Raw genomic sequence first — 13964 nt, forward strand, 5'->3', positions numbered from 1 at the left:
TAACCCCTCCATCACTCTGCCTAGCACTGTCCTCCCTCTCCCTGCCATGTAACCTCCCAAATATTTGGCTGTTGCTACCTTGTTTTTTCAGCTCATCCGTCAGGTTCTTGGTGAACTCGTGGCCATCTCTCAGGGTCACGAAGCAGTAGAGGCACTCGCCTTTCAGAGGGTGTGGGTGGCTGACCACCGCAGCCTCTGAGACGGCAGCATGCTCAAGCAAGGCTGACTCCACCTCTGCAGTGCTCAGCAAGTGGCCTGGAAGCAAGGAGAGGCAGTGCTTTACAGACCCACACAGGGCTGGGGTCCTGCAGCCTCCCAGCAGCTGGGAGGAAGAGGTCTGCAGGTGTAAAAGACCCTAAACTGTAGGTTTGAGAGCACTGATTTCATTTGCTTGAGAAAAGACAACAGTTGGAGAGAGAAACTCGTTTCAGCAGTGCAGGGGCTGGGCTGCCCCACCCCAAAGGTTGCCAGGTATCACTCACCTGCAGAGCAAGGCCACCTCCCCTGGCTGTTCTCCCTCCCACCTTTAGGCTTCTTTCTTTAACAGATCATGAACTGTTCACAGCCATGGGATTAAACAAAGCACAGGCTGAGGAGGAGCTGGATTTGGTCAGAGAAGACCTGCCCACACGGTCAGCTGGAAGGTGCAGAGGACGAAGAGGCTGGATCTGCAGAGCCCAGGAACCGGCCCTGCCATGCACTGCTCCAGTTCATTGCCATGGGGAGATGAAACGATGCTCCACATCTCGGGGCAGGGGCACAAAACTCACTCCTGTACACCTCTGCTCCTGTACCTGCGCTCTGACATTCCACCCTGGGACTGCTGTCACAGAAAACCATGGGAAGGCGGTCAACTCCCAGAATGATCGGTTGGTGGAGGATCAAGCACGGCTGGTCAGATGAAAGGATCTGTTATGATCCAGGGACAACTACAGCAGCATCTCACAGCCAGTAGTAAGTACCTGTAGCCTACAGCCTCCAGGAAAGGAGGGAGGGAGCTACTAAATGCAGTATATGGAAAATGATGGGCTGAGAAGCAGCTGAATCTCAAAGACTCAGTCAAGAGAGGTGGGAGCATCTCCACCTCTGTAGACACAGCTCTGAGCAGCCTGATCCAGCTTTGAGGTTAGCCCTACACAGAGCAGCAGGTTGGATTAGGGACCACATGGTCCTGCCCAACCTCTGTGATTCCCTGTGGCCCTAAATCCTTCAGCACAGAGGCACCTTGGCTGGTTAAGGACCTCCTTAAGAGGTTACAGAAGGTTCCTTCCCTCCAATGCATTTTCTCCAGAGGAAATGATGCAGAAAGTCACCAAGTCACAGATTCATCTGTCTCAGAAATAAGCCTGACCCAGCAATTAGATCCACTTTGAGGACAGGTTGCTGGGCAGAGTCACAGATGCAGAACCATCCCACATAAAGCAAAGTGGTGTTTTTAACTAGTGTCAGAAACTGGTGCAGAAGTGTTCCCCATAAAGCAGGGTGTCTCAACTAGTGTCAGAAAGCACATCGGTCTCCACTGAAGACAAAACTCGTTCTTACCAGAAACATTCAACATGTCATCAATTCGCCCTGTGATCCAGTAATAACCATCTTTATCTCTCTTGCAACCTAAAAATAGCCAGAAATGACAGCATGAGGAAGCAGTGCCAGCCCTTGGAGCAACTGATAAGAGATTCCGAGGCCAGGACACGGCAAGATTTAAATTGCTGTCCCCAGGCCTCTGCAGCCACGCACTCCCCAGACAACCTTACCGTCGCCTGTCACATAGTATCCAGGGAACTTCTTGAAGTATGTGGTTTCAAATTGCTGGTGGTTCCCATACAGTGTGCGCATTATTCCTGGCCAGGGCTGCTTAAATACCTGACGGTGAAAAATGCAGACCTGAGTCAGTGAGAGCAAAACCAATAACCCAGGCTTTGCACCACGGTGACAGAGATGCACGCAGTCTTTGCACGCGGTGACAGAAATGCTAGAGACAGCCATGAGCGATGACACTCAGACACTTGCCGCCCAGTGCTGATCTACCAGGAAAGTCTCGCCAGGCTTGGCATGGGGGAAGGAGCTCGGCTGAAAAGTTGTTCCTGTCCTCCTGCCTTGCCCATGTGTGCAAGTGCATTTAACGACCAGTTGAACAGTTTGTTTACAGCATAAAGCTCCCAGCGAGTTATGGCAGTGAAGGGAGTTCCTACCTCCCGAGGGGGTCCCTTGCGCGGACCCAGAGTAAGCGAAGACACGTGTACGCTACCAGCAATATCCCAGAGCTCATGGGGAACGGACAAGAGGAGGGTGGGCAAGATCAGCCCTTCTTTACCAGGTAGCCTTCTGCTTCTCCTTCCAGCTCTTCCCCCGACTCGTTCAAGATGGCAGGGACCACACCGAAGAAGGGGAACGTCTGCCACGCGGACCAGAGAGCAAGGAGATATGAAGGTGAGCCCCCACATTAAAACCCCGTGAACCAGAAGGAGTGGGAGGCTGAGCAAGGGTGGCTTTGGAGAGGCTGCGGCACATGGGGCCTGTAAGCGCAGCTGCACGGGGCCAGGCCTGGGATTTTGGGTGGTGGCCACCTCCCTGCACGTACCACCGTCCCACGACCACCCTGGCAGGCTGGTAACCACCAGGCCATGGTACAGACAGTGCCAGCTGCTGCTGCAGTGCCTTGCCGCAGCCCCCAGGGAGCCCTCCCTGCCCCTGGGGAGGAGAACAAAAGTACTCACGGCAGCGCCTGGCTTCAGGGGGGTGGCAGCAGGGAGAGGTGTCAGCATGTGGCCACCCTGCAAAGAGAGGCAAAAATGAGCGAGTGAAAGTGAGTGAGTTTGGGCCACGCCAGCCCGTCCCACAGCTGTTTGCGTGGGCTCTGGTCACGTCACGTCCCAGTCAGATGCAGGCTGCTCGGGGCAGTTGTGGAGACGGGGCCTCGGGAAGGATACAGCAGGGGATAGGGAGCCTGTGTTTGGGCACGAAGCTTTGGAGCTGCTGGGGGAGAGAAAGAGGGGAAGGAAAGCAGGGTCCAGAGCAGACCTTGGCAGGGACCCTTTGGAAAGGAAGGTCTCCCCTTGGAGCCTGTTTGAGGTCCAGGAAAGAAAGAGGAGAAGGGGAACCAACACTTGCAGGCCACACCGGAGTATTCTGGGCAAGCGAAACAATAGTCCACATAGAACCAAAGAAACACTATGGCAAACCTGCAAAGACACCCTGCAGGGAGCACAAGGGAAAGAGAGGTCCCAGGGACACCCAGGCGAGGACTCACTGTCTCTGTCTGCCAGAACGTGTCCACAATGGGACACCTCTCTTCTCCCACCACGCAGTAGTACCACAGCCAGGCTTCAGGGTTGATGGGCTCGCCGACGCTCCCCAGCACCTTCAGAGACTTCCTGCTGTGCCTGCAGAGAGGAGGGGGCTGGCAGGGACTCAGCAGGCCATGGAGAAGAGCAGCAAGCCTGCTGCACAGCAAAGCCTGCAGGAACCCCTGGGCTACCCAAAGTGTACTTGGGGCTTCCAGGCATGGTTCAGACCCTTCTCAGCCCTCTTCCATGGGGGAAGAAAAGAAGCCTCTGTGATTTTGGTGTCTCCCACTCCAAGCTCCCACTTGGCTCTCCTCCTTCCCTTCCTTGGGCCAAGGAGCAGCACACAGAGGGGCTCTCTGCCCAGCACACCTCTGTGAGCTTTGGGTCAGGAGCAGGGAGAACCTGCAACCTCTGAGCTTAGCTGCAGCTTACGATGAATGAGGAGGACCTGCTAAGAAGTGCCATAACGAAGTTAGTGCTGGGAGTGCAGAAACATGGCCTGCATGTTGCTGTGTAGAAGGCAGAAGATCCTGGTCTGTTCAGAAAATATGCTGGGGAAGCTGCTGCTCAGTGAGGAAGCTGGGGCTCCTGGTCCCCATCGTGAGCCTCTGGCTGTGCCAGAGCCAGGGATCCCCATGCCGCTGGGGACTGGCACTCACTTTTTGACATGCTCCTCCCCATGCTTCATCAGCAGCCGGATGGCTGTGGGTGCCGTGTAGAACTTGGTCACCTTGTACTTGTCAACGATGCTCCACATTCGCCCAGCGTCTGGGTAGGTGGGGACACCTTCAAACTGAGCAGGAGACAGGGCAGTGACACAGCCATTCCTTACTGCTACCGACCTGCAGCACCTTCCCAAGCAGGAGGAGCTGAGAGCAACAGGGAACAGCAGTTGGACCCTGGCATGTCCTTATAGGAATGCCAGGGACACCACGCAGTGAAACCAGCCCAGTCCAGGGCCCTCTCTTACTGCTTCCTTGGGATGGATTTGGCACCACCCCACCCCAGGTGTCCTAGCAAATGTCCCCTGAAACACCCTAGCAGCATGGGCACTTGGGTGGCTACCACAGTGACAGTCCCAGCAACCCAAATGACTTTGTCCACATGGTAAAGGGCAAGAGATCCAAACAGTGACAGAACCTCAACCAAAAGTACCAAGAACCCCAAAAAGGACTCCCCCAACGTGACAGTGATTTTCCTGCTTGCATTTCTGCAGGGAGCCTTGGGCACAGGGCTCTGGCTCCCTGATCTGTATGCAAGTTATAGCTGTACACTGCCAAGGGAGGCACAGGCACAGGAGTTAAATGCAGGTTGTCAAATCAGCATCAGCAGTGAAAACATCACTCCCTGCTCCTGATCCAGCTTTCACGTTACCCTGCAGCAGCCCTGGCTCCCCTGGTACACAAGGCTTGTACTTCTAAGGGAAAGAAATGGGAGCATTTGAAAAACTAACCACCCAAAAGTCACACACAAACTAGCCCCCCCATCTGCCACTAAGCAGTCACCCATGCCCTCCTTGGGGACTGCCACCTTTCCTTGCAGAGCCCAGGGCACCTCACCCAGGTGAGAAGCACGCTCATTGCAGAGCAATGCAGGGATGCAGCTCAGCGCCACGACCGCCACTTTCTTGGAGTAAAAGTACCCAGCTGCCACCCAGCACTTACTAACACACTAGTTGCCCCGTTTGCCAAGGGTCCATAAGTGAGGTAGGAATGGCCCGTTATCCATCCAATGTCGGCTGTGCACCAGTAGACATCCTCAGGTTGGTAATCAAACACGTATTTAAATGAGGTGGCAGCAAAAAGCATGTATCCACCCACCGTATGCAGCACACCCTACGAGGAGAAGGCACGCAACTGTCAGGGCAAGCTCCCACCAGGGCCCTCACCCTCCCAGGCCAAGCCGAGCATCACCAGTCCACTGAGCTCAAACAGCAGCTGAGCAGGAATGACCAGCACAGCCTCTTTCCCAAGACCTCCGTAGCTCCTCTTCTTACTGGGGCCTCCCAATGTGACCCCCACCAGTTCCAAGAGCTGAGGTGTTACTCAGTTCAGCCTGGCCCCGTGGGCGGTGAGCTGGGAAGCATACCTTGGGTTTCCCAGTTGAGCCGCTTGTGTAGAGGATGAAAAGTGCGTCCTCCGAGTCGCACCACTCGGGCTCGCACTCTGTGCTGGCACTGCTCATCAGCTCATGCCACCATATGTCCGTGGCTGGGTTCCAGGGGGTCTGAGAAAAGCAGATGATTAGAAACAGGCCCTCCCAAAAGCAAGAGGGGGGGGACAAGGGCTGCAGCCCCAACCTCACCCTCTCATGGGCCATCGAGGCAGATGTTCACAGCACAGCTGCTGCCCCAGAGCTCTTTGCTGCAAACCATGCACCAGAGCTGCAGCTCCCACTCCAGAAGCTCCTTTTCTCAGCCCAGAGCCATGAGGAAAACCTTTAAACACAGTCTGGCTGCAAGACCTGAAGCAGACTGTCCAAACCACTGGTAACACTGACAGATCCCCCTCGGCAGCAGCAACTGCTCTGTGCTCTCACAGCAAACGGGCTCCTCCTGCCCTCCTGGGCTGCCTCGAGCTGCAGTCGAACTGCGAAGCAGCAAGCCTCACTTAGCACAGCCACACACCCACCGGTCCCACACACCTTGCAGGGACCCCTATGGCAGCATGGCCCGAGACAAACAGCAACATGCTGGGCTCACGCTGCTTGGCCCTGAAGACCTGAAAAAATCTGTCATCTGGATTTTAAGGTAATTACCCTGATAAGAAGTGACTGCTCTAATGTGGAACCACCCAGCACTGGCTGCCCAGAGGAGCTGCTTGAGGATGCCAGAGCTGTAACAGAGCCACCAACGCTTGTGGCTGATGGGCAGAGGTCACCCCGAGAGTTGTGCTGGCTGGCTACCTCTCCAGGGTGGCACAGTTCAGTGCAAGACCTAACTCCACCTGGCCTTCTCGCCTTTCCTTAGAGCAGCTTGAGGGCAAGCTGAGCAGGCAACACCCCCCAGCCTCAGCACAGACTTTCCACATCTCTTTCCACATCTCTGCGAGGGCAGGCACGCTGACCCAGAGCCTTGCAGCTCCCAGCTGGGGCACATCTCCTCCTTGCAGAGCTAGAGCACATTGGGCAGGCACAGCCTGCGCAGAGTCCCCACAGCTCCCTCCCTCAGCTGGTGTGCACGGAGGCACGGTGACTCTCTGCAGCCCTAAAGATGTTCATGTGCCATTTGGAGGCACCAGGACCCCACAGCCCCGCACGCAGCTCCTGCATATGCGGTGCAGGGGACACTAGCTGCTTGACAGCCTGGCACAACTGAGCCCACTTGGAAAGCTCTCACAGATCCCCAGGGCTCCTGGCTTTACCTGGGGAAGCAGCTTCCACAAGTCTGCCCCACCAGCAAGCTCCCAGCAAGGCACCAGGCCAAACAACCCCGAGGTAGGCTCACACCAGCCCATCCAACAGTCGCTTTCTTGCATCCCTCCTTCAAGGATCCTTCCATTTTAGCACCCAACTTCCACTGACCCATGGAGCAGATCAGATCCATGGCATGGCACACATCCCCTGAGGCCAGGCCTGCCTCTGCCTGCCTGCTCATGGGGTCCTGAGTCTGTGGCCCCTTGGATGGGGCAGGCAGAGTCCGCATGTTGGGTCTGGAGCTCCAGGTCTGCTGCCCGCGGCATGCCGCTGCAGCCCGGAAGCTGTGGGCGATCCCTGCCAGCCTCACTGCAAAGGGAAGTGCATTGCGAGAGCTGCTTTTAAAAGGCAGAGAGATGAACTGTCATCCAAACGCTGACAGCACATCCCAGTGGTTCTGCATTTCCCCTGGTCAGCACACTGACGTGCACTCAGGGGTTTTTAGGGATGCAGATTTGTTTCCGGCAGCAAAGTTGGTGGCACTGCATTCACCCCGAAACCGTGGGGAGCCCTGGCCAAGCAGCAAGTGGTATCTATCACTAACATGCAAGTGCTGGTAACCCAGTTAGGAAGGCATGTGTGGCCGTGCAGAGTCGGAGCAGTTAGGAAGGTGGAGCGCCGGAGGGGGAAGCAGAGGGGAGGTGCCACGAGAAGAAAGGCAGTGCTGTGTGTAAATACCTTGGGATGGAGTCTCTGTGAGCTCTCAGTCTTTTTTTCCTGTTAAAAATCCACAAAGAGGGTGTGAAAGTTGAGAAGCGGAGGATCCACACCAGGCTTTGCAGGCAGGAAGCTGAAAGCCCACAGGCCCGGATGCTGGGAAACCATCCCGGCAGGCTGGAGAGTGCTCGGATCTGGGGCCGGGCCAGGAGATGCCCTCTGAGCAAAAGCCTGCCCCTTTCCATCACCTTCCCCGGGTACCCGCCACCTCTGCGGCAGGTCACAGAGACCACCCTCTGCACGTGGCCAGCTGGGTACGGGAGCACAGAGCCAGCATACAGCCCATAGGCTGTCTGATAGCGTTACACAAGCCAACAGCATGGTAAAAACGTGCTCACAAGGGAAACCAATCTTTAATGAAGTGCCTGAACAAGTAGAGCAGCAAGAGCCAAAGGGTAAGAGACCCCCTCCAGCCTCCTCCCTCTTCCTGGGACATTCTGCACAACGACCTCACCTCGCCACCAGCGACCAGCGCAGGGACAGGCTTCTCTGCAACCACCTGACCAGGGAAACCTCACGCAGGAAGGCTGGTCTGCTCCAGTTTTCCCACTGCTTGGGCAGCTACCCTGCCCTCGCAAGAGAAAGGGCAGAGGAGGCCAAAGCAACACGGCCAGGCTGGCAAACACCGAGCAACACTCCAATAAAATTAACACAGTTGAACGAGGAAAATTAACTCAAAGATACAGAATCTGCTGGACTTCTTGTTCCAAGGATGTGCACAGACCATCCCTTCTGAAAGCAGAGCCCAAAGCTCAAATGCACTCCCCAAATACAACCCATTTCTGAGCAAGCAGCAGCCTAGGGATAACCCAATGCAAATAATCACCAAACACGTAGGGACAGAAGACACCATTGCCAGACACGGAGCTTTCAACTACCTGTTGAAAGCAACCTGCCTTTTAAGCGGATGAAGGCAGCAGGTAGCTGCTGGGCGCAGCAGGACTGCATACCAGCCTCAGGAGCTGAGCAGGCAGCCACAGCTCCACAACACCTTCTCCTCCTTCCACCCCTGTCTTGCCACATGCCTCTGGCCCCCATCCTTTCATCGGGTTTCAGTTGCAAGGGAAAGCCCCAGCCCCAACAGCTGACACAGTTACTGTGCCAGCTACACAGAGACTGCACTATTCTCAGCATATGATTGTTGTCATGTTGAGGGGCTGTGTTGAAGCCACGCCACGAGCACAAATCTCCTGGTTTTCCTCTCCTGCTTCCACTGTCACAGCTACAGTGCAGGACAGCATCAGCCTTTGCACAAAAGGGGAGATAGATACAGGGTTAGAAAGGAAAAGCCCTTCACTGGGCAGAAGAAAACGGGCATCTTGTCCTAGTGGCTTTAGAAGATGTACCCCGCTGTGCTTTCAGGGGTCCTGCGGGCTGGCAGCTATCGATGGTGTTAAAGGAAGCAGCAGGGAGAAGATCTTGGTAAGGCAAAGGGACCATTTTTCAGACTACTCATGCAACAACAGCAAGGAAGGGAGAAAACGGGAACAGGAGTCAGAACAGGAGCATCCAGGGAAGCACTGCAGTGGTTTTGTACTGATTGATTTGCTGGGCTCAGGCACATAGCAATAAAATCCCCCCTCTCATCCCCCCAGGAGCATACCTGTACATCCTGGCACAGCCTTTTGAGAGGGGGAGACTTGCTGCATGTCCCATCCACCGCTATCTCTTCCCTCCCCAGGTGCTTCACCACGATGCACTTTTTCAAAAGGGAGCCCCTGTAAAAGGCAGGAGCTGTCAGACCAGGCTGTTCAGGCAGGGGCTAAGCCTGCCCTTCATGGGCCTTACAGGCAGCACTGGAGGCAGAGCAGGGGCCCTGAGCTGCTTTTGTTGAGCTAGAGCATATGCTGCCACGCAGACTCCAGGCACACCATGAATTGCCAAGGGACACCAGCCACAGGAACAGAGCTCAGACAATAGGAAAGGTCTGTGCACAGCTTACTGGGGATTTATCAGGTGCGATTCCTATGGAGGAAGCGGGATCCCACAAGCATCTCTCACAGGTCGCTGCTGGAGAGATTCCTTACAAATCCCAAATTTGCCTGCCTGTGACTACAAACAAGACCTCCCACAGCACCCAGATGTTAGGTGGCTGCTCCCATCCCTATGCATGACCGACTGTGTGATTCAGAAAGAAGAAAGGCTTCCAAAGCCAGATTATACATCAAGGAAAAGAATGGGGGTTTGTCCCCTCATGAGGGCCAACAGAGCCTACCTATAACGCGAACAAAATGATCTTATCGCCCTTCAACCCTGTCAGAGTACCAACACGCGTTCTCCATCAGTTAATTCCCAACTTCAGGATCACTTCTGTCCTGCCATGTAGCTAATTCTACAGACATATAAACTTATGTTTTAAAGTTTTAGTTTTAAATGCTTTTAAAGAGTTTAAATTTCTCACATGCAGACTATCTACCCTAAATTTTCATGTTTGATCTAACTTACAAGACCACATTCAGTCTCATACAAGCTACACAGACACTGTGTCCATAAGCTTGGCAAAGTCATTTCACCATGATTATTTCCCTTTCTATAAAATCTGATGATAGATCTGTATCTCTTTATGGTTTACAGTATCTCAGTGAAGATGCTTAAAAAAAATAAAGCAGCTTCACCATATACTTGTGCACAGTCAGGCCCTGATCCTGTCCACATGTTGGTGCATGTCAGCTGGAATGCCTGTCTGTGTTTACACAGCCATTTCCCAAACTTGAATCGTTTCTGGTTTACTTCATTCTTGTTGAATGAGTGGCTTTGAAGCAACACTTAAGCCTCATCTTGACATGCCCCACAGCACTGTGTCCAACGGTTCACAACTGATACGGCGGTGCATTATTCCCTCCCACTCCAAGAGCTGCTGCTGCAGAACTGGGAGATCTGCCATGGGTCGTAACGATGGTGGATCAGTTTGTCTCTAGCAAATCCTCCCATCCAGTATGTGGGCCTTCACGTCACAACAGACAAGAGGAAAGTTAAAATATTTTTAAGACGAGGGAGCTGAAGCATGTATTACTTCTGAAAGGCTCACGAACGTAGTGCAGCTCGTGTCTGACCTGCTGCAGAGTCTGCCCACCTATGAAAACTTCTGTTTCCATTTCTGCAGGAGCAGATTCCGGCAGCAATGTCCTTCTTACAAGGGAATCCGAACTTACTTGTCTTTACATTTCTGGAGGGCTTCATCTGCAATCTGCTTCAAGTTGATCAGCTTGTCCCCTCGATAAAAGGCATCTGCAAAATGGTAAAGAAAACATTAGAGGGGCTTCACAGCCAAGGCAGCCTGGACAGCTGGAAGCAACAAGCAGTTTCAGGAGGGCAGAGCAGAGCTCACGCACTGGAGTGAGGGAAAGCAGAGGGGCAGCTGATGGGAAAAGTTTCCTAATATGCCCTTTTAGCCTAGAGAAATGGATGCCAAGAGAAATGGTGAAATTCCTTCCCTGGGAGAGGTGCCAATTTGACCCAACAAGTCTCTTGGGAATATTCCGTGGGGAACAATCCAACGCGGCCAGAACACAGATTGCAAAGTTTAGTGGGTCTTTTCCATACCATGGACCTATTAAATAAAAACAGTATTTTTTGCACTATTGGAAAAAATAGTTGGGGAAATGCAGTGGGCTTACATGCAAACACTACCCCTCTCTTGATCCCTTGCTTTGCAAGGCGATAGTTGCAACAGAAATTTCCTTGAAATTGGGAAGGGAGGAAATTCTCAAATTAGGGCTGCCTCATAAATGCTACATCTTGCAAACATCTGGCTGATTTTGAAGAGGAACATGGATGAGAAGCATTTGGAAACATGTTATTAGCAGCTGGTGACATCATGCTTTACAGGACAAAGTGGGCGGGCTGCTTAGATGCTTCACTGTACATTCAAAGTGGAAAACAGTACTCGAGCACAGCTACAAGCAGTGCATCTGCCTTGCGGCAGCTCAGCTGAAACAATGCCCCTTCCTCTTCCAATTGCAAGTGCATTTGGCTGTTAAAGACCTTCCAGACAGGCAACAGTAATGCCTCAGAGGCACAGTGTTTTACCTGCTGTGATGAGGAGTGAACAACTGCAGTCAAGAATCCGCTCACAGAGAGAATCTGCCGAGAAACCTGCAAACTGACAGGGATCACACAACCAAGTCAGCAAGGACACGGACACACACACACACACAAAACCAACCAAACAAAAAAAAAAACCAACCCAAAAAACCCCAGCAGCAACTGTGCAGTTCACCCATAGTAAACGATACCACCAGGCACTGATAGAGCGAGCTAAAGGAGCTCTCTACAAGTAATACAGAAGACGGCTAGGAAACAGCACCTTAATTCAGTTTCCATCCATCTCATGGTCAACACCCATCTTTCCAGCTCCTCTCCCTCACTTTCCCAAAAAAAAGAGCTGCTCCCTCCCAATAGCTCAGCACCAAAAGCAACGCAAAGGGCTTGTTCCCACCACAACGGAGTGCAGAGCTCCAATCCTGGCGCAAGCAAGCATGGCTACAACCAGCTCTAGGATCATTGGCATGTAGATGGAAATTCGGTCTCCTTTTTTCACACCTGCAGAGGGAAAATGAACACGGCGTTTGTCAAAATGAACACATCACATGTCAAAAGAACAGGATATAGAAAGAAATTAATGCTTTTAAAATCAACATTTATATGCATGCAATAAAACTTCAGCTGGAGTTAGAGCTGAACCAGCCTTGGGTCTTGCCTTTCAAGCCCTATGGCTCTTGTAAGATGACTGCAATGAATACTCCATGTTCTCATCAGACAGAGCCCTTGAAAGAGGCATAAATTTAACCACTGACCACTGCTACTGGAAAACCCCAGAGCAGGAAGTTTTGAGCACAGATTTCCTCCTTGTACAGCTGACATGACCAGCATTGATTAGCTTTCACAGACAGAGCCAGAGATGAATCTCCAAAAGTTTGCTGCAGAGCAAATCTGCATCCACCCTGCTTTACAACTGTGGAAGCAGACAGAGAAGTGAAGCATTTTGCACAGGATTACTCAACAGACTGGCAACTACGCAAAAAATGAACCCAATCTCTGAAACCCTTCCCAGCATCCAATGCTACTATTGCTTCAGTCACCTACCTTGGCTGCGGAGGACGTTGGCGAACTGACAGACTTTGTGCAACAACTCACTGTATGTGATTTTTGCGGAATCCCCAGGTTCATTCCCTTCCCTGAAAAGCAAGGTAATATTTGTTACAGTACAAGCATTACAAGGGAACAGTGACGCTGCAAATTCAGAGGTACTTACTGTTCTGGACAACACATGTCCTCACCTGCCCTTCCAAGCACAGAGTAACCAAACCCCAGAAATCCACCCTGGACTAAAGTTTTCCAATAGTAGGAAAATTTAGTCCAAAGTCGCCATCCCTGCATAGATCACTACACCTGAAAGCAACTGAATGCATGCAGTGGAAATACATGGTACTTTCGGAGAGGCGAGAAGGGTCCAACAGAACCAAAGCTAAGAGTACACACACTCAAGAGTAAGCTGGGATTTATGGCACAGCACCCTTGCTCACATGCACTTATGCCTCCAGATACGTCTGCATGAATAATTGGCCAACCTTGTCATGCAGCAACACCCAGCCCCTAAATACCTACCATCTGATGGACTGAGATGGGATGCCAAGGGCTGTCTTATTTTCCAAGGTCATATATAAATATACCCGTGTATATTTGTTCAGTGCCATGCCTGCTCTGCATTATTCTCTCTGTGGTCCTCTATGAATCAGGTCTGGGCTCCTGCAGCTCAGGAGGACTTTGCCATTAGACACACTGATGGGAAGAAAAGCCAAGAGCTGCACCCAGAGATGGAACAGCAATGTCACATCCCCAGGGAAATAGTTTGCTACCAAAGTAAAGACCAGCTAATTTTAATGTGATACATTCAGCCATGCAAACGAGGTGGCACTCCCAACAGATCAGGAGATTGATGAAGAATTTGAAATGACTTCACACTCAGCAGAGCAGCGGTCTCCCACACCCAGGAAAGGAGGGAGACTCTTTCCCAGGTGTCTCCCCAAGGCAGCCAGCACAGAAACATTAGTGATCCATGAAAGAACAGGGGTCTCACTCTCACCTGATAGTCCCCCTGGAAAAGTGTCCCCTTGAGCATGTGCAGCCAAATAAAAAACAACACTGGTGCTGGGGAGAAGCCAGGAATCACCTCCATGTCATGTCCTCCCTTAGGACTGCAGCCAGGCTCTGTCTAACTCGGGAACAGAAACCTCACTTCTTTAACATCTCAAACAGTCCAGAGCATACAAAAAATATGTCCTGAATTCTAGCTAAAACTAACCACTGTTCCCCCTTCCCCCAGCAACACAAACAGAAGGGGGCTCCTGTGATGCAGAAATGCAGAAACAAACGCCCTCATTTCTCATGTAACTCTGTGCCAGCACAACAGTCACCACGTGCTCCAATGGCAGACATGGTCCTGGTGGAAACAGCGTAATTGGGAGAGCCCCACTGATACAAGCTCTGTGCCTCCTGCCCCTTGTAGGACAGGGGTTTCAGAACCAGTGATTACACTTGGATCAT

The 13964-nt window shown here is 52.4% G+C and overlaps 2 protein-coding genes across 3 annotated transcripts in view; one reads left to right on the top strand and one right to left on the bottom strand.

The window, feature by feature from the left end:
* The window catches only part of GSS (glutathione synthetase), a 496957-nt gene that overhangs the window by 15850 nt on the left and 467143 nt on the right, over nt 1-13964 (top strand). The gene's annotated exons all lie outside the window — the stretch shown is intronic.
* The window catches only part of ACSS2 (acyl-CoA synthetase short chain family member 2), a 34049-nt gene that overhangs the window by 2874 nt on the left and 17211 nt on the right, over nt 1-13964 (bottom strand). Inside the window, exons 3-17 of one of the 2 annotated variants that reach the window (XM_075516926.1) lie at nt 12504-12595; nt 11857-11960; nt 11448-11520; nt 10571-10646; nt 9022-9136; nt 7380-7418; nt 5376-5513; nt 4952-5122; nt 3947-4080; nt 3251-3383; nt 2718-2774; nt 2315-2395; nt 1755-1863; nt 1543-1611; nt 79-255 (exon numbers count right to left, since the gene is read on the bottom strand). In XM_075516926.1, coding sequence (XP_075373041.1) covers nt 79-255; nt 1543-1611; nt 1755-1863; nt 2315-2395; nt 2718-2774; nt 3251-3383; nt 3947-4080; nt 4952-5122; nt 5376-5513; nt 7380-7418; nt 9022-9136; nt 10571-10646; nt 11448-11520; nt 11857-11960; nt 12504-12595 — 1568 coding nt within the window. The remainder of the gene's footprint in view (nt 1-78; nt 256-1542; nt 1612-1754; nt 1864-2314; nt 2396-2717; nt 2775-3250; nt 3384-3946; nt 4081-4951; nt 5123-5375; nt 5514-7379; nt 7419-9021; nt 9137-10570; nt 10647-11447; nt 11521-11856; nt 11961-12503; nt 12596-13964) is intronic. The other variant, XM_075516927.1, reaches the window with a different exon arrangement.

This window comes from Mycteria americana, chromosome 14 (genome assembly GCF_035582795.1).
Source record: "Mycteria americana isolate JAX WOST 10 ecotype Jacksonville Zoo and Gardens chromosome 14, USCA_MyAme_1.0, whole genome shotgun sequence".
NCBI classification, from domain to species: Eukaryota; Metazoa; Chordata; class Aves; order Ciconiiformes; family Ciconiidae; genus Mycteria; species Mycteria americana.